The 23379-nt window shown below is 55.4% G+C and overlaps 1 protein-coding gene across 2 annotated transcripts in view; it reads left to right on the forward strand.

Moving 5' to 3' along the window:
* The window catches only part of Pstpip1 (proline-serine-threonine phosphatase interacting protein 1), a 38564-nt gene extending 19349 nt beyond the window's left edge, over positions 1–19215 (forward strand). Inside the window, exons 2-15 of one of the 2 annotated variants that reach the window (XM_055622003.1) lie at positions 6211–6311; positions 6827–6901; positions 11356–11390; positions 11604–11710; positions 13162–13224; positions 13516–13614; positions 14177–14222; positions 14894–14973; positions 15433–15531; positions 16283–16379; positions 16949–17033; positions 17780–17835; positions 18059–18192; positions 18929–19215. In XM_055622003.1, the coding sequence (XP_055477978.1) occupies positions 6211–6311; positions 6827–6901; positions 11356–11390; positions 11604–11710; positions 13162–13224; positions 13516–13614; positions 14177–14222; positions 14894–14973; positions 15433–15531; positions 16283–16379; positions 16949–17033; positions 17780–17835; positions 18059–18192; positions 18929–19060 (1209 nt within the window). In that variant the 3' untranslated portion in view covers positions 19061–19215. The remainder of the gene's footprint in view (positions 1–6210; positions 6312–6826; positions 6902–11355; positions 11391–11603; positions 11711–13161; positions 13225–13515; positions 13615–14176; positions 14223–14893; positions 14974–15432; positions 15532–16282; positions 16380–16948; positions 17034–17779; positions 17836–18058; positions 18193–18928) is intronic. The other variant, XM_055622004.1, reaches the window with a different exon arrangement.
* The last annotated feature ends 4164 nt before the right edge of the window (positions 19216–23379 follow it).

Below are 23379 nucleotides of genomic sequence, written 5' to 3' on the forward strand. Positions count from 1 at the left end.
TCCCACTCTGGGCTCGATTCCTCTCTCCATTCTGTAAACATCCGCAGCCACACCCCCTCCTGAATTGCTAGGGAAGATGAAACCACTGGTCCACGTGATGCCAAAGCTCCATCTCACATCAGCACCCTGCTGAAAGCCACTGGAAGTCACTCTCTCTGTCCCCTCCCCGGTTTGGAAGGCCCGAGATGGGTGGCTTCAGCTCAGCTGCCCAGCTTTATTTCTGCCATATGAAAACTAAGACCAAAACCCGGTGTCCTCCCAAGGCTAGAAGCTCATCTGTCTCCCGTCATCTCTGTTCTGGAATTCTATTCAGGAGAACTTTGAAAATGGCTCTCCCCTGCTCCAAGTGGATCTGGGGTGGGGGAAGGGCAGGATGACTCATTTCCCCCAGCCAGGCCACAAGGCCACAGTTCATGGACAATTCTCTCTGAGGGAAGGGTGTTGGCTAGCCAGCAGGGGGAGGCATAGGAGGCTAGCGTTGACCAAGCAGCCATCCTGGGTATGGAGCCTGGGAGAGAGAGTACTGGAGGCTTAGGTCCAGGCTCCTGGTCAGTCTGGGCCAGCCAAGTTCACATTCTGGCTACATTTCAGGTCACATTTCAGGTCATACAACCTGTGTGGGTCCCATTTTCCTTACCTGTAAATGGAGGAGGGAGTTGTAATCCTGACCCCAGGGCCTGCCTCTGGACCAGCTCTGATCTGTGTTCTCTGTCCTCACGTGGCCACCCTAGGCCATGTGCTTCTCAGATCAACTATATAGTGAGAACTGTGAGGCCATTTGCACAAAGAAGGAAGTGGAGGCTGGGAACAGCCAGGGCCATGGCGTGCATGTGTGTAGAGTGAACCACAGCTGGTCTGTGACGTTCCTTCCAGCCTCCCGAGCGGGACGGGGTGCCGGTACTGAGCTCCAGCACCCCGAGTGGGTCTAGCCTACATAAAGCCTCTTGCCCAAACATCCTGGGTGAAGAAAGCAGGGCCAAGAAGGGGAAGTAGCTTGCTCAGGGGGGCCTGGTCAGTGTGGCCAACCCCCAGAGCCACCAAGAGCAATATGAGCAGGAGAAGGAGGAAGTGGTGGTGGGGAAGGCTGCTTCTCCAGCCAATCAGTGGGCCACAGCAGGGTCTGGCAGCTCAAAGGCCTGAAATGGCACACCCTGGGCCCCCAGAGGGGTCAGCGGACACCCCTACATAGCAAGGCACCGGGACTTCTGTGCTCCCTCAAGGCTAAGGCAGGAAGAAGCATCCTCCTGGAGGCCTGGGTTGGCCCCTGGGGCTTGGAGTGGCCACATGCCACTAGGCAGAGCTGACCCCACACCTGGCTCAGGGCCTTCCCACGGAAGGAACCATGTCTACCGACCACCAAGGCCCCTGGCCTGACATGAGTTAGTCCCAGCCCACCAGGCTGGGTGTGTCATCTAGCTGCTTTCTCATGTTCTTTAGACAGTGTGGCTCTGGCCAGCCTGGCACACCTGTGAGCCCCTGATACCCGGATTAAGACCTGGACTACAGCCTTGCTTTGAGGTGGAGACAACTTGAGTAATCATTTTCCAAAGATACCTTTTGTTTTGGCTTGGGTTCTTGGGTGTTGGTTTGCTTATATTTTGTTGTAGTTTGTTTTGGGTGTTTTGTTTTTTGAGGCAGGATCTCACTCCACAGCATAGGTCAGACTTGACCTCATGCTCCCCTTACCCCAGACTCCCAAGTACTGAGATGAAAGGCACTGTGTTATCATGTGCAGCCTGAAAATCTATGGCCTGTGGATGCATGCATGCATACATGCATGAAAGAGAGAGACGGAGAGAGAACAATTTCAGGTGTCCTTCCTCAGGAGACATTCACCTTGCTTATTGAGGCAGAGTCTGTTTCTGGAATTTGGAGCCCACTAATTCAGCGAGCCCCGGGATCTGCCTCCCCCAAGCCGGGGTTACAGGTGTACACCACCACGCCTAGCTTTTTTCATGTTTGCTAGAGATCAGAGCCATGTCTTCAGGCTTGTGTAGCAAACACTTTATCAGGTGAACCATCTCTGTAATACAAAAGCTACCTTTCCTCCTCCATGTATCTCCTGCATGGGGTTTTGCTTTGAGCCACATCAAAATCTGTATTTTTAAATTTAATTTTTTGATGCTTAAAATGAAATTTCTTCTGGGCAGAATGGCTCAGTGGCCTCAGCCTACTGAATGCCTCTGAGGCCCAGTGGACCCGGAATACTCCAAGTTCTGGTGAGTTGCTCTGGCCAGTCTCCCACCCTCTTTGGGTGGCCCCATTGCCCTCTCTCCTTTGCTGGGTCTTGGTGTTTTCAGCAGGGTAAGGGCTGGAATGTCCTGGAGTAGTGTGTGGTAGAGTTTGCCACTGTCAGGCTGATTTCCCCCATGCTCAGTATCCCAGCCACTGAAACCTTTGTTAAGAGTAAATGCAAAGAAAGACTGGGTCCCAAGTTTCAGATCCACTTGCTCATAGGACTTGGGACCTTTATGGTCAGGAAGTAGGATGGTCCAAGGTATGGGGAACAAAGACTGGAAGCAAAGTGATCTGCACGTGCACAAAATGTACAGCTCTTCAGGGTCAGAAAGTGGGGCATTAGTGAGGAAAGTTTCAGCTTCTTGAGGTGAAATGCTCATTCCATGGACCTATGGAGACTCAGCTGAAGAACAGTGGTTCTATGCAGAAATGACCTTCAGTTTCCTGAATAGTGGCCTAGACATACTTTTCATGGCCCACTCATCAGCGGTTTCAGCCTAGCAAAAAGTGGGGAACTGATAATATACAGCTCAGCTGTGTGACCTTCACAATTGGTAACTTCTAAAGAAAACTAAAAGTAAGTGCCTAGGGAGGGCGTGGAGGCTCAGCCAGAGCAGGGAATGGTACCTGCCTCAGTGTTTGCTGGCTGCTGATTATCAAAGCCAGGTTATCCTCCATGGCGTCTTGGAAGTGAAGGTCATAATCTCTGGATGCTGTATTCTAGGAATGTATCAGGTCCTGGAGTGCTGCCTAGGGTAGCTGTCTTTGGCTACTCTGTGGGTTCTTCTTTCTTCCACCTTTCTCCACTCTCATCTTCCTAACACTTGATAGGAAAGGAAAAAAAGGACAAAGGGGAAAGGAAAGAAATCCCTGAATAAAGTCAGGGATTGGAAAGGGAGTGTGTTATTGTTAGACTGCTTTCTGCTGATTAGGGATGTTGAGTTCCTTGGGGCAAGTTTGATCTTCGCCGTCAGGATATCTAGTTTCTTCTTGTTGTTTCCACGACCAATAGCAACCAACAAGCTACCAGGCCTCTTGGGACCCTAGGATTTATGTACCCTCTGAAAAGTCTCCACAATTCCAAAAGTCACACACTTGCAGACAGTATCTGCATCAGGCAAAATCATGCCTCTGCTAAAGCATGGGGCAAATCATAGTCATCTGCTGTGGTCAGTCTGAAGCAGCCTCACATCCTACACCTGGGTTTAAAACAAACATGTATTCTTAATATTTCTGTGTTTTTAAAAGAAATAAAAATTCTAGACGACTTGCCACAGCCTAGGGCTGCAGAAGATCCATACAACTGCAAAGCCCTTCTCATGGCAAAAGCCTAGCAGGTGGCAGTGGATCAAGGAAGAGCTTCATTTTCTTAAAAGATTTGTCTCTAATTTATGTTCACATGTGCATAACGGTGCCTGTGGAGGCCAAAAGAGAGTGGCAAACTCCCTGGCCCTGGAATTCCAGGAGGCTGTGAGCCACCTGACATGGGATGTGGGAACTAAACTTGGTCTTAACCTCTGAGCTGTCCCAGGGCCCAGACAGGGCTCTATTTTCATGTTTTAGTTTAAGGGACAATCATGGGCAGGATTTGGTTGAGCTAAGGGTGGACAGGAGGAGGTGAATGAGGTGGAGGAGAGAGAAAAAAGGAAGCTAGGACACCCCTGGTGTGCTTGGATAGATGGTGGACCTTCTGACTGACTGGTTCTTTCCTACAATCTGGTTCCTTCTTTCCTCAACAGCTCACCCAGCAGTAAACAAATCTGTCCACTGAGAAGGTGGCTGGTGTGGGGGTGAAGGAGGAGAGGGGGGGTGGGCAGGGATGGGAGGCAAGGTAGGCAGCCCCGAGGGGCTAGACACTTCCTTAGAACAGCTGAGTCACTTGTGCTGTGGCTCATTCTGTCCGATGCCACAGCAGCACCAGGGCTGGATGGGAGTCTCTGGCCTTCAGCCGGTGCTGTGGGGTCTCTAGATCTGAAGACCTGGCTACAGGCTATCTTGCTGCCTTTCGTGTCCTCCAGCATGGCTGGTGTAAGTCTGGTTTGGTTTTCCTTTTCTACTCTGGGACTTAGGAGACAGAAAGATCCCCTAGAGAGTCAGGACTGAGTGCAGTGTGTGTGTGTGTGTGTGTGTGCGTGTGTGTGTGTGTGTGTGTGTGTGTACATAGACCCCGTTAGCCCTCCCTGCATGTTTTCCTGAGAGGCACAGTGGAGAAACAGGCCTCTGAGGGGCTAGTTTGTAGTATGTCCCCAGGCAAGCCTTTCCTTTGTCTGGAGCTTAGTTTCTTAAGAGCTGAAGGGCACTGGACAGATCTGTCACAGTTCTGGGGTCTGGGGTTTTGTGGCCTGGTTTACATTCAGCTCAGTGACCCCATGGGGTGCTCAGGGTAGGGGTCTGCGGCTTCTGACTCACTTTTTTCCCCATGCTGCTACAGGATTTGACTTGGGAGTCCTTGGAGAGGGCAGAGGACAGGTAGGGGAAGCTGTGATCTTAGCTCAGAAGCAAGTGGCTGCCCTTGAAGGACATAAAATAACAACAACAACAATAATAATAATGGAGTCTGGTTCAGGCACAACCTAGACTTGGGGGTAGGGGTCAGGAGTGGGAGATGCCTGCCCCAAATGGGTCTGTAGCAGGTTTCAGGGGCAACTCTGGAAGGCTGGGGTCTCAGATAGCCAGCCTAGATCCACATCTCAATGGCCTGTGGGCAGTGGTTCTGGCCTGGCCCTCTGCAAGGCTGCTCAAAGAAGGGGATGTGAGCCTGGGGGCTGACGTGAGCCTGGAGGCTGACTCAAGCCTAGGGGCTGATGTGAGCCTGGAGGCTGACATGAGCTTGGGGGCCGACGTGAGCCTGGGGGCTGCAATCTTACAGAGTCCAACACCTCCAGTTGGCTGAGGGATGTGTGGAAGGGTCCCATTTATGTCCTCTGTATTCTGCCCCAGTCTGATTCCCTGTAGACCTTGAAGCAAGCCAAGTGCCCTGCAGGGAGCTCCCTGGAGGTGGAACCCAGGGCTTCTTGTGAGCTAGGCTATCACCCGACCCCTAAGCCATGCCCTCAGCCCTTTTCTTGACTTCAGCCATGCTCCACACACATTCATAATCTGAGGGATGTGTGGGCACAGGCAGGGATCAGGTTGAGGATCGGTGGTCCCGGGAGAGACTCACTGGCCTCTGACAGGCTCTGTGGGTGGGTGTGGAAGGTGTACTTGGGGAAGCTGGGGTTCCTTTTGGTCGCTGGGGCTTTGAGAGGATCTGAGGAAGGGAGAGGACACACCCGGTAGGGGCCAGATCTCCCCTGTCCACCCAGAGTTAGAGGTCTGATGAACCTGAGGCTGCGGTGAGGTAGACACGCCCCACAGCCTGGAGCCAGCCACACACAGGGCCCGGGAGAGCTGCGGCGGGGGGCCTAGGTGTGCCCCGTGGCGGGGACGCCCTTGAACTCTCCCTCTGTCCTCCGGTTGCCCACACTGGCCGCACAGACATCCTCAGAACCTGCTAGTGGGAGACACGGAAGTCAGGTTGGTAGGGGGCACCTGGCCTGTCTTGGCAAAGCCTACACACAAGATCGGCTGCTTCCCAGAATTCCCACAGATGCCCTTTCACCCCAGTTAAGAGACGACTGGGGGGTCACAGCTAGGGGTGCAGCAGAACTTGAGCCAGGCAGCTGGTTCTGCCACCAGCCACCATTGTTGCCTCCTGAACCTGCTTCCTCCCTCAGGGGAAGTCCTAATGTCATAAGGGTGTGAGCCACACCAGTCCAAGAGAGGGGTTCTGGGGTCCCGCTGTCCCCATGGAGCGGCAGAGGGGCCTTTCTCATCCATCCACTGTCTTAGACTCTTGAGGGCCCCACCCTGGCAGCTGTGGTTCTGGAACCTCCATCCCGGGGTGGTGCCGAGCCCCACTCTGTAAACAGGGACAAGGAGGCCGGGGAAAGGGGCTGCTCTCCGGGCTCTCACGAACGTGCTGTGCTCCAGTGCAGGGACTTCACGGCGCACACAGGGTACGAGGTTCTGCTGCAGCGGCTGCTGGATGGCAGGAAGATGTGCAAGGATGTGGAGGAGCTGCTCAGGCAGAGGTAAGCAGGGCCGGGCCAGGCCGGGCACTTAGGGCAGAGGGGGAGGGAGTCGTTACGTTCCCTAGAGCCCGGATGCCATCAGTATGCGCCTGTTTTCAAAAGTCAGGTGCTGAAGTTGAGCAGTTATGGGGACATGAGTTCAAATCCCGTTCTATAGCGAGAGGGGATGCAGTGTCAGGAGAACCCCCAGAAGCTCATGGGCCAGGACCCTAGCAAATGGTCAGCACACATACACATTCTCTCTCTCTCTCTCTCTCTCTCTCTCTCTCACACACACACACACACACCCAGAGATCTCTGTTGTCTCCAGTGGCCCCTGGGGCTGGGCCTCCCCCAGGGGCGTCCAGCGCTCAGGACAGGACAGTTTTCAGCTGACACTTCCCCCCAGGAGAGAGAGCTCACCCTATTCAGTAGGCGTCTTGCCAGCAAAGTGTGATGAGAGAGCTTGGGTTCTGCGTGTTGGGGGGCCGCGGCTGACCTCGGTGAAAGGGGCAGCGCTCGCTCTGCCGTTACAGGGCCCAGGCGGAGGAGAGGTACGGGAAGGAGCTGGTGCAGATCGCCCGCAAGGCCGGCGGCCAGACGGAGATCAAGTAAGGTGGCGCCCTCCTCTCCCGACGCACCTTCCGGGCCTCCCCGGGGCTTGGGCCTTTCTGCTGGGGTAGCCTGGCCGGGCGTCCGCCCCCTGCCGGTCCTCCGGCATTGCGCTCCGGGCAGCCTGGGAATGGAAAGGCGGCGCACGGTCTCCGCGCACCGCGGAATGGTCGTGGGGTCGTCGAGGCCCTGGGCCAGCCTTGCTTCTTTCTTCCGAAGGCTGGAGGGACCGTGGCCACCGGCCTCGTTTTGTCGCCCCCTGTCTGACCCCACGCCCGTCTGGGAGGGGATAGCTTGCGCGGGGTCTGCGCAGGCGCGCCCGCCCCTCCACGCCGCAGACAGACTCGCCGCTGCCCGCTTAGACGCGCGCTGTCTGAGCGGTGCCTTCCCGCCGTCCCCGAGCCCAGCGCTGACGCCACGGGAAGCTGCCCGGGGCGCCCCGGGGCCAGCAGAGCCACAGAGAGGACAGACCAGAGCAGGCCTGGGTTGGGGCAGAGCTCCGGGCTGACTGGGGGCCCGTGGGGAGCAGAGGGCATCCCCACCGAGACCGTTTGTAGCGCCCTGGCGCAGTGGGGGAGCCGACCCCGTCCCTTCCAGCTGTGCCCCCTTCAGGTCCCGCTGAGCCCTGCACAGGGCACATTCAGAAAGAGCTGTGGTACCTTAACTGTGGACCTAGCATTTGTCATCTGGCCTGGACTTTCGAGAACTCAAATTACTGAGAGGATCACCTGCTTTTCTTTAGCACTTTGTAGAAGACCCTCCCCGTGGGCACCTCCTCCGAGAGGCCCTCCAGGATTGTCTCACTGTCAAGCGCATGGTTCAGACAGGCTCACCCCATCATTCCAACCTGGAGGGCTCTTGGTAGTGTTGCCAGTCTTGGGGAAGGGGGTCTAGATGAGGTTCGTTTGCTCTTGGCAGTTAAGGAATGAAAAAGGCAGGAGGAATCTGGACCGCACTCAGCTATGGCAGACAGAATCAACCGCTTTTGTTTTTAAGGTGTACGCATGAAAGGCAAACAGAAAGGACCCTGCAAAGCAGAGGAGGTGCTGAGGACCCGTGAGGCCAGCCTCTCGCCAGGCTGGGGCCTCGGGGGCCTTTGTAGGGTCAGCGTAAGCATAAATGAGAGGAAGTTTTAGTTGGAGACTGAGTCTCCCGCGCCCGGGCCCTGAATGCCTCAGCTCGGCATCGCAGGGGCCTTTGTGTCACGGTCCATGCAGCAGGGCCAGCCTCACGGTCTTGGCTCTGCAGTCTGGCCACCGCCGCCCTTCCTTGCTCTCTGCCCACCCCGTCTGGTCCTCTGGGTCTGCCCAAACCTCACCTTACCCAGGAAGCAGTTGCCTCCTCCCCCTCTTCCTCGTGCTGCCCCAAGAGGGTGCTGCAGGTGCCTTAGAGGGTGGAGTGGGGCTGGGCTGCTGCCCCGTGAACCCCTCTGTGGTACCTCGGCACCTCAGTGCCCACCTCACCGTCACCCTTCTGAGATGCTGAGGTTCTCCTGTCAGAGGAGATTTGTGTGTGTGTGATGATTTCTGCTCCACTGAGCTCAGGATGAAGATGTCACTGAGGGTGGTGGCAACTCTGATCTCCTACCCAGAACCAGCTGCCCATAGAATCACCCTAACCCGGTACCCACTGCCCATAGGCTCATCCCAACCCAGTACCAGCTGCCCACAGGCACAAGGCCTGCTTCCAACTGGGAGATAGCAGCTTCCTGGCTGCCAGATGGCTACGAGTTGGGGATGCTAAGATGGGAGTGGAGACTTACCGTGGTGCACGCTCTCTGAGCTGGGAACACTTACACTGTGACACTAGACTTGAGCTAGATTTTCCGAGTCTCCTGAGAACCAAGCCAAAGGGCCCACAGGCTGTGTTGTACCTGGAGACATGTGGTAGATGGCAAAACTCAGAACCATCCTAACCCCTGCCCACGCTAGAGAAGGCGGGTCCGCAGGAGGGAGAGCCTTCCTCCGCAAGGCTAGCCTTGATGCGTTATCTTCAAGATCTGTTACAAGTATGTTTGTATGTCTGGGGAGGGGGTGCAGGTGCCCAGGAGGCCAGTGGTGACTCCTAGAGCTGGAGTCACAGGCTGTGAGCAGCCCGATGTTGGTGCTTGGAACCAAACTTGGGTCATCTACAAGAGCAGAATGTGCTCCCAGCCCCTGAGCCATTGTTCCGGCCCTTGGCCCTGAGATTTTGCCTTTTACCATCAGCATGGCTGTGGGCTGTGGGGCGTTTTTTTGTTTGTTTGTTTGTTTTGTTTTGTTTTGTCTGTCTGTCTGGTTTGCCTCTCTGACCCTCACCCTCAGTTTTCTTATCTGTAACTGGCAATAATGCCTTGTGGGATTGGGGTGGGAATCATTCAAGCTAGCCGTTCTCATACTGAGTGTGTTAGCAGCCCCTGGAAGGTAAAGCCTAAGAGGTCAGTGGCAGAGGCCTGCACATCTGCCGGCTCCCAGGCTGCTGCTCCTCTGTGGCCTGGCAGTAACGAGGACCCCATAAACATCCTTCAGGCCTGGTCCCCAGGAGACCTGTCAGGTTGCTACTCCTCCTTGACCTCAGTTTCCCCAAGTGTCCAAGGAGAAGAGGAAGCCTCTATGAAACGTATTTGTCCTACTGCAAGGCACATGCAGGTGGGCTTCCCTGAAAGGACACCCACGGAAGTAGCTGAGATGGGCGCCGTGTGGCCATTTTACCACAAGGGGGCGGAAGAGCACCTGCAGAGAGGCCGTGAAAGCCGGCCACAAAGAGCTACTTGGCTGCTGTCTTGGACCCAAGTGATCCTGGCCATAGTCTGGCCTCAGTTTCCACACCTACCTCAACGATTGGTTCCTCGGGCATCCTGTTGAGGAGGAAGCCGCTGCATTTTTATTTCCTCAAGGGCTACAGGTGGTGCCCAAAGACCTTGGGGGAAGCTGTGTCACCATGCGCTTGTTTTTGAGTCCTTAGGGGTTCCAGTCCCCTTAAACCCAAGCTGCAAGCACAAAGACAACTCCCCCCCCCCCCCCCCCCCCCCCGCCTGATGTGAATCTGCGCACCCAGTTGCGGGAGGGACTCTGGGGAAAGCTCAAGCTGAGCGGCCAGGAAGAGGCTCTTCCTACCTGAGGTCAAGGCAGCAGATTCTGCGAAGGGGCCACTGGAAAAATCTTAGAAGTGGCAGCTTGGGTTAGCGGAGGACCAGGCAGACTGCTGGTGCCTGAGGCTGTCCAGGAGGGCAGCAGATTTGCACATGTTTGAGTGTGACAGGCGGGTAAGGCCTTGCACGAGCCCTCCGTAGTGCCTTACACCCGACTCTCCTTCTCACAAGCATTCTGCGCTGCTAAGGGCTCTCTATAGAAAGGAAGTCAAGACAGGGCCAGGCTTTTGCCTAGGGTGGCACAGTTAGTGAGTGGCAGAGCCTGGCCATGTGGCTCCGGGGTCTGCTGCTGCTTCGTGTGGAAACCGGAGCAACAGGCCCCCGCCGGGTTCCTGGGCTGGTTTCCACACTACCTTCCCCCCTCATAGCTCAGGACTCTGAGCTCCATTCTGAACCTCTCGCACGGTTCTTGTGTCTGCCCAGGACTCCTGTGCCCACCAGTAAACAGCAGTGCAGGCACTTCGGCTCCGCCCCCTGCACCACCATGCTCTGGGGCTGCCAGGGAGAATGCAGAGCACTTGGTTCTGCTGCTTCCCGATATACAGCGAGGGCTTTTTAGTCTCATGTGCTCATCATGTGTTACTCCTGGCACGCCTACACTCAGGAAACATCCAAAACAAGGTTCAAGTAAAATGGGCCCAGTAGAGATTTCTGTGAGAAGCAGGTGGGAGCGTTTGAGACAAGATGCTTCCTGTGTAGTACCTCCGGATGGCCTTGAACTTGTGGCCTGTCTGCCTCTGCTGCCTGGGTGCCGAGGTTCCAGGCTGGGCCACTCCACACTTGCCCAGGTGCTTCCGCCTGCCCCCCAGCACTGTTCCTGCTCCCCTGCCTTGCACAGCCTCTTCTTTTCCCTCCCCTAGGTGCTCCCACCCAACCCCAGCAGTCAGCTGCTTTAGCTTGCCCTGCCCACCCACCCTCTCCACAGGCCTTTCAGGCCACCTGCTGGAAGGCCTTCCCTGGCATCAGACTCATGCAGGCAGCACCAGATGCCTGCACCGGAGGCAGGAAGCTCTCTGTAGCCAGGCCCCTCCTCTCCAGGCTGCAAACAGAAGCCGGGAGTGAGGGAATGGAGGGCAGAGCTGCCATAGTAGTAAGGTTTTCCTACCACAGCAAAGTTTGATTGATCTGTAATCTGCAAAGGAAAGTGTTTTCTAGAATACCAGTTTGTGGTTCCCATGAACAATGACCATGGCCAAAGGCTCCCTTGCATCCAGACTAATGTGTACGGATTAGGGCCCTCCCTCCAAAATAAGAGAGCCACGGGTCGGCAGGGCTTCCGGTTCTTGCAATGCCTGCCCGCTGACCTCCACTTCTGCTTTGCAGTTCCCTGAGGACCTCCTTTGACTCCCTGAAGCAGCGTAAGTTCCAATCATCCACCTGGGCAGCAGGGCCACGGGCTTTCCTGGGGAACCCTCAGCCCTCACAGGGGTGTCTGGGTTCCAGTTACTCGTGCACTTGGGCTATGGTCCAGCTCTGTACCAGGTTGAAAGGCTGGTGGAGGAGGCGAGGGGCGGGAGGTGAAATGTGAGGGTGCCAGACTGGTCCAGGCAGGGGCCATATTGTCTCCCTAGAAACGGAGAACGTGGGCAGTGCACACATCCAGTTGGCCCTGGCCCTGCGTGAGGAGCTTCGGAGCCTGGAGGAGTTCCGGGAGAGGCAGAAAGAGCAGCGGAAGAAGGTGAGGGGGCAGGGAAGATGGTGGCTGAGGTCGCCCACTGTTCTGGGGCCCAGTTGGGAAGCATGGCTTAATGGAAGGGAGGTGTGTTCTAGTTTGCTTTCCTGATGCTGTGACAGACCACTGACGTGGGAAGAAAGAGCGATAGATGGCAGAGGGTCAGGGACAGCACCAGGTGTCCAGAGGAGCCAACCTGAGTGGAGTGGCCCTGGAAGCTGGTTTTGAACACGAGGATTAGGATTGTTGGTTCCGAAGGGACATGGCTGGCCATACACAGAGTGGCTATATGGCAAGGCAGTGGCCTCCTCCTCACGAGCAGTGTGTTAGCACAGGCTGGGGGTGCTCAGCATGGAGGCTGCCAGGCTTGTGGTAGGGCACTTCTATCCCAAGCCTGTGACTGACTGGCTCACCCGAAGGGTAAGAGGCTACCACTGGGGCCAGGCAGCACCTGGGGATCCAGGGAAGGTCTTTCCCCTCCCTGTGACTTGGTTTCTCTCTCGTATGAGATACCATTATTTACATCTCTTGCCTTGACCCTTCACAAACAGGGCAGAAAGGGGTGTGTTCACGGTACACACCTCTGGCTGTTTATCAGGACAGCCTCGAGCTTACGGAAATCTAAATTGCCTTCCTGAGCAGATGAGCCCATGAGCAGAGGGACACAGTGTCCTCGGCCAGCCAGGAACGCGTGCAGATTCCCGTGACTGCCGTTGCCTCTGTGGCTTGCCAGAGCCTCACCAGGACTCCAGGGCACAAACTGGCTCCAGTCCTAAAGCCAGAGGCATTTTACTTCTGCCCACCTGCCAGCTTCTGCTCTGGCTGTTCCACTCCCTCCACCTACCAGGAAGCCCGGGGGTGAAGGCTGTGCCGTATGCACGCGTATGTGGATGCCTGGCCTGTTGTCATGAATGGGTGAACATGAGCGCGGTGACGCATGCGCGGCCTGGGGGTGTGCAGAGAAGGGCTGTGTGCAGTCTAAGCAGTTGGGAGATGGGGCGGAGGACGGACTGTGTGCGTGTAGATCCCGGTGTACGCTGTGAGCAAGTGATGGCTTGTGAATAGGACTTGGGACTCATGTGAGTGTATGTATGTGTAGGTGAGGAGTCACGCTAAGGTCCACAGGAAGAAAACACTAGGCGTACCACTGCCTCAGCTCTTTGTTATTCTGTGTCGGCATTGCACTTTTGTTTGTTTGAGACAGGGCCTCACTGTATAGCCTTGGCTGGCCTCACGCTCACAGGGATCCTCCTGCTTCAGCCTCCCAAGTGCTGGGATTAAATACCTGGCTGGTATTGTTTTGAAGGCAGTATCTCTAGGAGAGGGTGGACACAGACACGTCTGAACGTGAGCTTGGAGGGGTTTTATGGCTCAGGGACAAGGCCAATCCATCCTCTTGGCCTAGGGGAGCGTCTTGAGGCCAGAGCCCCCAGCTCAGAGCCTCGTGTCTCCTGCAGTATGAGGCTGTCATGGACCGTGTCCAGAAGAACAAGCTGTCCCTCTACAAGAAGACCACGGAGGTAAATGAAGGGCCTCGGAGGCCCCTGGGACGGAGGGCCAGACCCATACCTACTAGCTCACAAGTGACCCACACTGTCAGCTGAGGAGTCCGGAAGTAGCAGGGAGGAGAGACGCCTGAGAGGGCACAGGAGTCTGGAAGACAGGGCCCAAAGTCTCTATGGGAACAGCCTGGCATCTGTCCCTGGGAGAGGTGCTTGTTCCACTAACGCCCCCACGGGGAGGGAATCTGGGCTTAGGGAGTCTCGGCCTGGGGCACGCAGCCTCCCAGACACACCTCTCCACACCCTCAGTCCAAGAAGGCGTATGACCAGAAGTGCAGGGACGCGGATGATGCCGAGCAGGCCTTCGAGCGTGTGAGTGCCAACGGCCACCAGAAGCAAGTAGAGAAGGTGTGTATGGCGTGGGAGCGAAGCAGGGCGGGTGGGTATGCAGGAAAGGGCTTGCCATCTCTGGGCTGAATTTGCATCTGGGACCACGCGGGCTGCTCACCTTTTTTTCAGTTCTCTACTCTATGCAATGGGCGTCCTCGAGGACCATTCTTCAGCACAGGTCGTGCGGCACAGGCAGCCTCTGGACAGGACAGGGGTGACTAGGCTACCAGGGCCCTGCTGCACAGACCTGAGGGCTGGCCCGGGAGGGCAGGGGGTTGTGGCTGAGTTGATTCCAGGTTGACCAGAGCCCAGGTTCTGAGCAGCCATGCGGCAGAAGCGCCGTGGCTCTTGGCATCTGTGTTTCTCGTGTTTCCTGGTGGCTGCAGGATTTTTATTTCCCTTTCGTGGAACCAGCCTGGGCCCCTATGCAGCAAGGCCGCTGGTAAATGGTAGAACTCACCGGCCCACACTTTGACCCTGAATGATGACCCTGGGGTGCGCAGGGGGGTACCAGTGACTTGAGTAGCTCCAGGGCCAGGATTGTCGTTCTGGACTCAGTGCCACTCCCCTGTCTCCTCAGAGCCAGAATAAAGCCAAGCAGTGCAAGGAGTCAGCCACAGAGGCAGGTAGGTAGCCCTGGCCACCTCCCAGGCTGGCTGGCAGCCTGTCCAGTCCTTCCCTCAGCTGGTGCTCTGCTGCCTGCCAGCAGTGTCCCCTGCATGCCACTCGAGGCCATTTCTTGTCACTCTGCATGTTTCTTCCTTAGTCATTGCATGCAACACGAGGAAACTGAGGCATAGAGGTTAAAGCAAGCTGCCCAGTGTCACACAACCACCAAGTGGTGCTCACAGCATTTGAATCCAAGCCACTGGGGTTTCAGAGCCTCGGGGGCACACCCCTTCCTCTCTCTCACACACACACACAAAGGTTCACACTCAGCCTTCCCAAGGCCTGGCTCCTGTCTTTTACCTGATGCCAAGATCTGCTCACCATCCCCCCATCCCGGGTATGGCACCTCCTTCCTTCTGTTCCACCTCTCCGACACCTGCTGCTCCCTCAGTACACGCCAGATGACCAAATCCTAACTTCAGCTCGCACAACTGCTTGCAGAGGTGCCCTCTGCAAGCCTCAGTTTATCATCTGTAAAGGAGGGGATGGGACTGAACCTCTGCGCGTGCACTTCTGCTCCAGCCCTTGAGCTCAGCATAGTGGGGAACTGGAGAGTCGCCCTGAAAGGGCAGTATGGCCCCTGGAGAGGGGCCTCCCAGGGCTGCCCAAGAATCCCCTGTGCTTGTAGAGCGTGTGTACAGACAAAATATCGAGCAGCTGGAGAGAGCGAGGACTGAGTGGGAGCAGGAACACCGGACTACCTGTGAGGCAAGTGGCCCAGATGGGCAGCCTGCTCCTCCACACACAGCCCTCTTATCTGTGGGAAGCAGGGGCTGGGGCATGGCACTCCTTCATCCCACTTCCAGACACCTGCTTGGCTGCCTAAGGTCTGTCCCATACTCACTATCTGGCCTTGTGCCCTGGCCTCTCTGCCACAGGGATCTATTCCTCAGAAAGCCCAAACTGAGCTTAAGGCCCACCCTGGGCCCCCAAGGGTGGATTCTGCCCCAGGGCAGAACCCTGCGCCCTTCACTAGCCTCCCTCAGAACCCCTCCCAGGATAGGACTTGATGGAGATGCAGACAGGCATTCCTAACAGCCCCACCGCCCTCTAGCTGCCCCTAGCTAGTGGGGCAGCTAGACTTGGCTGCAGCAGAGTACTTTGAGTAGCTGAGCTGTGGGGCTGCCTGGCCTGGCCTCTCATTACTCTCCCTTTTCTCCCCAACAGGCCTTCCAGCTGCAGGAGTTTGACCGACTGACCATCCTCCGAAACGCCCTGTGGGTACACTGCAACCAGCTCTCCATGCAGTGTGTCAAGGATGATGAGGTGTGTGCTGTGAGGAGGGCAGCACAGCGAGGCCAGGTCTGCTGGGGCCAGCCAGCATAGCCCCAGACCTCTGCAGTTCAAAGAGGAGTCTGACAAGGCGTGTGGCCCAGCCTCCAAGCACAGGAAACCTGGTGCTTCTGCGGTTCTCTGCATCTGCCTTTTCCTACCTGAGCCCATCTACTCTCCACAACACAGCAGAGACTTTAGGGGCTGGAGGCCTCTCTGCTCCGGGCTTATGCTGGTGCAAGCCTGGTCTAGGTTCTCTTGTACCCCTCCCCCATCTCTCTCTCTCTCTCAGGGTCTCTGTCACCTTACAGAGCTGGCCAGGGTGCATCCTATCCCAGGTCAGGAGCCCTGGCTTCTGATCTCTCAGGGTACCCCTGGCCACTCCCGACCACAGGCTTAGCTGAGCCTTGCTGGCTTCCTCGTGGCAGCAGAAAGAGTGGGCTCTAGATACCCTCAGAGCCAAAGCCCAGCTTCACGCGGTGACCTTGGCGTGCCTCTTTCCTTGAGTTTCCTCATCTTAGAACAAGTCAAACCGTGGGCCTCTGAGGACAGGAGTGGGCTGGGGCTCTCCTTCAGGGAAACAAAGGCAGCCACCAGGTCTCAATTCACCTGGCAGGCCTGATATCTCAAGGTTCCGACTCAGAGGCAGGAGGACTACAGCAAGGCTGGGAATCAGGGCGACTATGGCGGGGGCAGATATTGGGGTGAAGCCTGAACACAGCTCTTGCTCATTCCCTACCCCCAGCTCTATGAGGAAGTACGCCTGACACTTGAAGGCTGCGATGTGGACAGCGACATCAACGGCTTCATCCAGTCCAAGAGCACTGGCAGAGAGCCCCCGGGTAAGGCCTAGCCTGAGGGTAGCTCAGTTTCCACAGCAAGGTCAGGTTGGCCCTAGACCTGGCCTGGGCTTTTTGGAACTGTGAATGGCAGGCTCAGGCTGGGATGACTCACACTTGCCTCTTGGGTAGAGATAAGCCAGGCAGAGGCAGAGGGGCAGCGTAGTTCTGCTCTTCCAAAGGATCCTTTCAGTTCCCAGCACCCACATCAGGCAGCTCACAGCCACCTGTAACTCCAGCTCCAGAGAATCCGACACCTCTGGCTTCCACATGAATCACATATATCTACACAGTTAAAATTAAAAAAATCTTTCTAAAAAATGGGGCAGGCACAGTAGGACATGCATTTTAATCGTAGCACTTGGGAGGCAGAGACAGGCAGACCTCTGAATTCGAGTTCTACATAGTGTCAGGACAGCCAGGATTACATAGAAGGACCCTGTGTTCAAACAAAAAATAATCATCCACTCAGTCTTGGTGATACCAGAATGGCTCCTCCAGGACCAGTCTGGGGACGTGAGTACAGTTGGGCCTGCCTTGCTGCTCTGGGCTCATGCATTTGCTCTCTGCAGCTCCCGTGCCCTATCAGAACTACTATGACCGGGAGGTGACGCCGCTGACCCCTAGTGTCCAACCCTCCTGCGGCATGATAAAGAGGTGAGGCACTGATGGACTGAACGTAGCCAGAGCACGCATGCTGGGGCCAGCCTGGGTTCTTCAGCATCTCACAGCTGAACAGACCTGTAGGCTGGTGCCCTGTTTAGGTGCTGGCCATTCCACTGAGATATTCCATGATCAAACTACCCCCAGGGAGCCAGCCCTCGGTCCAACAGGATCCAAGCATTAATCACTCCCACTCCCGCATTCACCCATGACTAGTCAGAGTCCTGGGCAAGCAGCCAGGCTGGCTTCCTTGTCGGTGTGGCCCTACCATGAGGCAGGTTAGTGTCATGACCATCAGGCACAGTGGTGCTGCTCTCCAGGTGGCTTATAAATGGCCCCAAACCCAGACATTAGAATTCACCAGTCACTTACAGGGCCACCTCCACTGCAGTCAGGTACCAAGGTCCTAGTTCTGTGCCCTGTGGGTGACCTGGTTTAGTCATCGTGGGCCCAAGGAAGAGTTGCTTAGCCCAAACTGCCTGGGTCTGGCAAGATGTATGGGAGTTGAACTTTGAAGACAGTTGCTGCTGCTTCTGCACAAAGCCTGGGGGGCCTCCAGTGGGATGGGGCCTGCTGGCTGCAGGCGTGACTGGCGTGTGAGTATGGGAGGATGCTTCTGAGAATGAAGGGACTCTCGGGACTGGCCTGCCGCCATGGAGGCGTAGGTGGCAGCAGGCTGGCAGAGGTCCTGGAGTGCTGAGAATTCCCAGCTAGTCCCTTGGCCTCCTCTCCACTTCCAGATTCTCTGGGCTGCTACATGGAAGTCCCAAAACCACATCTTTTCAAGCTTCTGCTGGTAAATGAGGGGGGAGCGGATAATGGGCTATGGGACATGTCTTCCCCCTAAGACCCCAGCAGGGAGGGGAGACTCCTACCTAGCATAGATGGAACACTAATGCCCTGAAGGGAAAAGGCATGCTGTCCAAGAGTGTAGATGAAGGTGGGATTGAGCCCACTGGCAGTCTCCAGGGACCACTGTTCTCAGAAGGGGGCAGGATTTGGGCCTCATCCCCTATCAGCTTCCACAGACTCTCTGGCTCCCACCCCTGAGCGGAACGAGCTGGTTTATGCAGCCATCGACGTGCAGGCAACACAGGCGAACCTTAACTCATCGGCCCAGGACTACCGGGCGCTCTACGACTACAAAGCACAGGTGAGGGCTTCCCCAGTACCCAGGAACACGCCTGTGGTGTGAGCACTTAGACCAGGGCTCAGAAGAGCTCAGTGAACAGCTGTCGAGCCAGTATCTGCTCAGATGTGCACATGTGGAGTCCACAAGGCTGGCAGCTCAGGGCTGCTGTGGATGGGTAACAGGTTAGAGATCAGGCCTTGCTTTCTAGCTCTGGACCCAGAGAACACAATGGCTAAAGTGAGCCCTTTAGCTGCCCTGGAACTGACTTTCTGACATCCTTGGAGAAAGGTGATCAGGGCGGCCACAGAGCCCCTGTGCTGAGAAGCGGTCAAGCACAAGCGGGCTAAGCGAGGTGTGTAGACCTGGAAGGCAGACCCTGAACTGAGGCCAGTATACCTACGCATGTAGCAGGCTGGGTGCAGGCTGCACTGAAGTTGCATTCAGGGGTAGAGGCCTGGACAGTAATGGGTGTGACAAATGCCCGAGAAGCTGCAGTGGTTGGAACAGTGAGAGAAGCCCAGGATAGCTCTCCAGGACACCCTAAGCAAGTCAGGGGGCCAAGTCCTGTGGGGAACCCTACGACCTGTCTGTCTCCAAAGGAGCTTCCCTGGAGGCGCGAGCATGACTCAGCAGACTGCTCTCCCTGGGAGACAAACATGCATGTCCTGCCGGCAGGGGGGCGGGGGGGGGGCTGCCAGACTAGAGCCCATCCAGGAGGTTCCCCTCCCATCTCACGCACTTGCCATTTCTTGCCCAGAATTCCGACGAGCTGGACATTTCTGCAGGAGACATTCTGGTGGTCATCCTAGAAGGAGAGGATGGCTGGTGGACAGTGGAGCGGAATGGACAGCGCGGCTTTGTCCCTGGCTCCTACCTGGAGAAGCTCTGAGGAAAGAGCAGCAGTCTCCACATACCTCTGCCCTGACTATGAGGTCAGGTCCATTCCCACCATGGCCCAGGCCTCTTGGGGCCAGAACCAAGCCTGGCCACCCTGGGGATGGGATGGGTGCTGGCTCCTCTCGATAAATTTCTTCCAGAGGGAATAAAGGGGCACATTCTTCTTTGCTGGAGTCCTTTTCTCTTACCCCAGTGTCCCGGGGCTCAATTCAGAAGCCAGAGTAGAGAGAGTCTGGGAGAACAGAGCTCTCCACTCACAGACAAGCCTTCAGCGGTAGTCAGTCTCAGCTGGGGACAGAGGAGAGGCCTCAAGCCGGGTACATGAAGCTCCCAGGCTGCCAGAACAACAGTCACATCTGGGACAGCCAGGATGATACGAGTGAGTGGGGCTGCAGAATGAGATCAGGCATCCTGTGGCAGGGAAATGGAACACAGCAGCAGCCAGGATGAGGCAAATGTGTGGCTATAGGACATGGGGACAAGGACACTGCTGGGGACAAGAAATAACTGGCGGGCCTAGTGGGAGGAGCACACTGGGAAGACAGGTTCATGGCGTACAGCCCCAAGTGCTGACACACACTCAGTCGTGTGTGCTGATTCTGTATCGTAGAAACCAGCTGTGAGCCTGTGGCTTTCTTGTTATACTGCCTGCTCTCCCACCCACCGGGCACTGGCATAAAGGCCTATCCATGTACCCAGGCAAATGTCAGAGCAAATACTGGTCTAGAGAAGGAGGTTGCTAAAAGGGGCTCCTGACTTTACCATCAATGTATTTTCACTCCCTGAGCTTCCTCCCTGGAGCAGAAAGGTGGGCCTAGTCAAGCAGGCCTGCCTGGTGACAAGGTTGGGCCTCCTTTGGGTTGTGGTCTCTCACCCACCTCAGGGCATTTTGCAGGCAGAGGTCCCAGGAGCAGCTCTCTGGAGCTGAGGAACAAACAGGCTAGCTGTTCTGAGTCAGCCATCACTGCGTCTTGGCAGATTATGTGGCAGACAGAATGGGAATGGGCTTTGAGCTACTGGAAAGAACAAGGCTGATGTTGACATCCTTCTGGAAATGTCATTTTCCTCATCATGAACATCTGTGAGGTGACCAAACACCACACCCACCTGTGACACACCAGATATGCACATAGGGATGTTTAGAGAGTGACTTAATCCAGGGCTTGGTCCCCTCCCATGAAGGACAACAAAGCTAGCAAATGAAGACTTGGCTATGACTGAGCTCCTTGGGCCAGAAAACCAAAGTGCCCTGACCACCCTTGTCCTACCCTGCCAGGCCCAACCAGACTCCTCACCTACTCAATCCAGATATTCTGGTGGTTCATTCCTGGAATGGGGTTGGTGCTCGCCAAGATGTCCCAACAGAGCTCAGTCTTCCAGAGGGCACATGGCAGCCAGTGAGGCTGAGGGTGAGGTAGGCCCCAATGTAGGCTGAAGGCTGCTCTGCAGAGAGGCATCTGGACCACAAAACTCTGCTGGACATAGAAATGGATGGGAACAGCAGTTTCTGGGGTGTGTGGGAGAGTGCAGAGAGATGGGTAAACTGATGTAGGCCTTTAGAGGTGGGCTGGGCTTTCCTAGGTGAAGCAGGGGCACCTGGAACAGGCAGAGCAACCAAGCAAACTGACTTCTAGATAGTGAAAAGGAAAGAGTGCAAAGTTCTCTATCAGAGATTTCTTTATTCTTAGAAAATACCTTGTCATCTTGATTGAGCATCCCATTCCACTGCAAAGATTTTTTAAAAAACCTTTGGCCTAGATATTTATCATCAACTCTGACAGGTACTGTGTGGGTGGGCCCCACTGGGTGATGGGTAAGCAGTATGAACTAACAGCCTGCTCTCCAGGCATCCAGAGGAAAGAACAGAAAACAAGGCAGAGTTGATACCAAGGGGAATAAGCTCACAAATAAATCCTAGTAAGTTTCACTGCATCTGCAGCTTGCCCGTCCTGTGTATAAGGTTGCAGTAACAGTGGCCAGGAACCAACTGCACACGGAGACAATGCCAGATGGAGGAGGAGCTGGCGTAACTGTATAAATAACTACAGCGCCTCCCTGTCAGAGGGCAGCTCAAAGAGCAGCAGAAGGAAGAATGTGGCCTCGTGTCAGAGCATCAGGGCCTGAAGCAGCTCAACAGTCTCAGGCCTCAATTAACTCTAAATACCCATCACCAGCAGAATGGGTACAGCAGGTCTTATGCAAGGTGTTACCTCAAACAGTTATTGGTCAGATGCTAGCTGAGAGAGAGGGGTTGCCACTTTTACTAGCCAGCCTACAGCCTCTGCATCCTGGCTCCAGGCAGCACCAGCAGCTCATTCAACGTGCTCTCTGGGACAGCCATGGTTGCCACCGAGTCCTTCATAGTGAAGACAGAAACAACCGCTACTGACCAGACAACATCAGCATTACTGGTGCTCAGCACCTGACTCCAACCCCTTTCCCCTAGCTGCTCCTGGGCCAAGCCAGCTCAGCATGACCTACGCCACATTCTGGCTACTTCCCATTGTGGCTCCTAGGTCCCCACACACATGGGGACTGTCCTCAGCGCCTCCAGCTTGGGATGTCAGGAACAGGGCTTTCCAACTGTGCTCAGCAGAGCCCACTGCAGGGCCATGAGAGGAAAAGCTGAGTCCTTCTCCAGCTGCACTCAAGGTTAAACACTGGACCAGCAACGCTGCTCGGTCCAGGCTGCTCAGCAGTGTCTGTGCACTGCAGCCTGTGTTCCTGACATTCTCCTGGCGATTCCAATGTGTAGTCAGGGTTAACGCGCCCTTCGGCTAGACTTCTCGCTCAAAGTTTGAAAAACACTCGATGGTACTACCCTGACTTGCCTCAGACCATGAGTGTCCACCCACTAGGTGCCAGGTGCTGAGGGTGCCTCTCCTGTTATAATTATGTCTCTGTTCTCACTGGATACACTCAGAGCACAGTCTGTATGATCACCTTCCCCACAGCTAGCAACAGCCCTACTGTCCTCTAGGAGTTAGTGGTAAACGCGGTGGTCCCTTTGGAGCGCCCTTAGGAGACCCCAAAGAAACCACAGGAGAAAGCCACAGAAAGCACAGCTGTTTTCAAGTGTGGCAAGGATGCTGGATTACGGGGTCAACGTTTAAAAAGCAGATGTTCCTCCACAGCAACTGCCCACTTGGAGAGGTAGCAGGAAACCAGAGAGGTCTCACAGAAGTTGCCTACGCAGTGTTAAGATCTGCAGAAAATAAAATAAACCTTATCAAACAACGCAAAGGACAGCGCTGGAGTTCAGGAGACACAAATGCTTAGCCACATTTTAAAAGCTCCTAAGACTGGCTAGCAGCCAGATCCACACTCTCCCCTACCATAACAGAAGCAAAGGCAGGCAACACCCTGAGGGTCAACAAGGGTGCGGGGAAATGCAGATTACATGCCTGGCCAGTGACGATATAAACTGCTATCATCTCTTTTTGGAAAGCAATGGGACACATCTGTGAAAAACTCAATGTCACCTTTTGGGGCACAGAATAAATTACAATTCTTACATGCGAAAGACTGACACCGGATGAAAACCGCTTTGAAACTAGGCTCGTGGTAGCTGTGCAGCTCTGATGTGGATTGTTGAAGCTGCTTTGTTTTATGCCACAGGAGTTATCAACTCAGAAGGCCTGCCAGCTGTCTATGTGACAGCAGTTTCCATCAACATCAGAGAGCGCATACACGATCACAAAGGAGCTGAAAACTTCCCATCACCTGGCCACGTCACGGCAGTCCTACCACCATTTGTGGTGCTGCTGGTCTCTGGGTGCCAGTTCAGCAGAGCACAGCTGTGCATAGAACACACCAGAGAGACGGGAGCACTACAGGCTTGTGTATTCATTGTACTGTACTGTGTGGTCGCTGTTCTGTGTGGCACTGCTGACTACAGCTAGGCACTGCCTATGCTAGGCAAGTGTCCTGCCACTGAGACCCTTCAAAAAAAAAAAAGAATGAGTCCCTTTAAACAAACAAAAAAACCATTTTCTATTTACTTGTGTGAGAGGGGCAGAACACACGCATGCGCGTGCAGGTGGGCCTGGAGCTAGGATTACAGGCAGCCACGAGTGGCTGATGTGGCTTGTCTGAGTGCTCAAACGCTTAGCTGCTGATCCATCTCTCCAGGGCCTCAAGCCTTCCGTTTACTTTTTGAGACAGGGTCTCATGAAGTTGCATAACTGCCACTCAACTCACTCTGCAGTCTAGGCAGGCCCTGACCTTGCAATCCTCCTGCCTCAGATTCCAAAGCGGCAGAATTACAGGGACTGTACTACCAGGCCTGATCTTTAGGATTACTTCTTATCA

The sequence above is a fragment of the Psammomys obesus genome, unplaced genomic scaffold (assembly GCF_907164565.1).
Source record: "Psammomys obesus unplaced genomic scaffold, mPsaObe1.curated_primary_1811, whole genome shotgun sequence".
In the NCBI taxonomy this organism is placed as follows: Eukaryota; Metazoa; Chordata; class Mammalia; order Rodentia; family Muridae; genus Psammomys; species Psammomys obesus.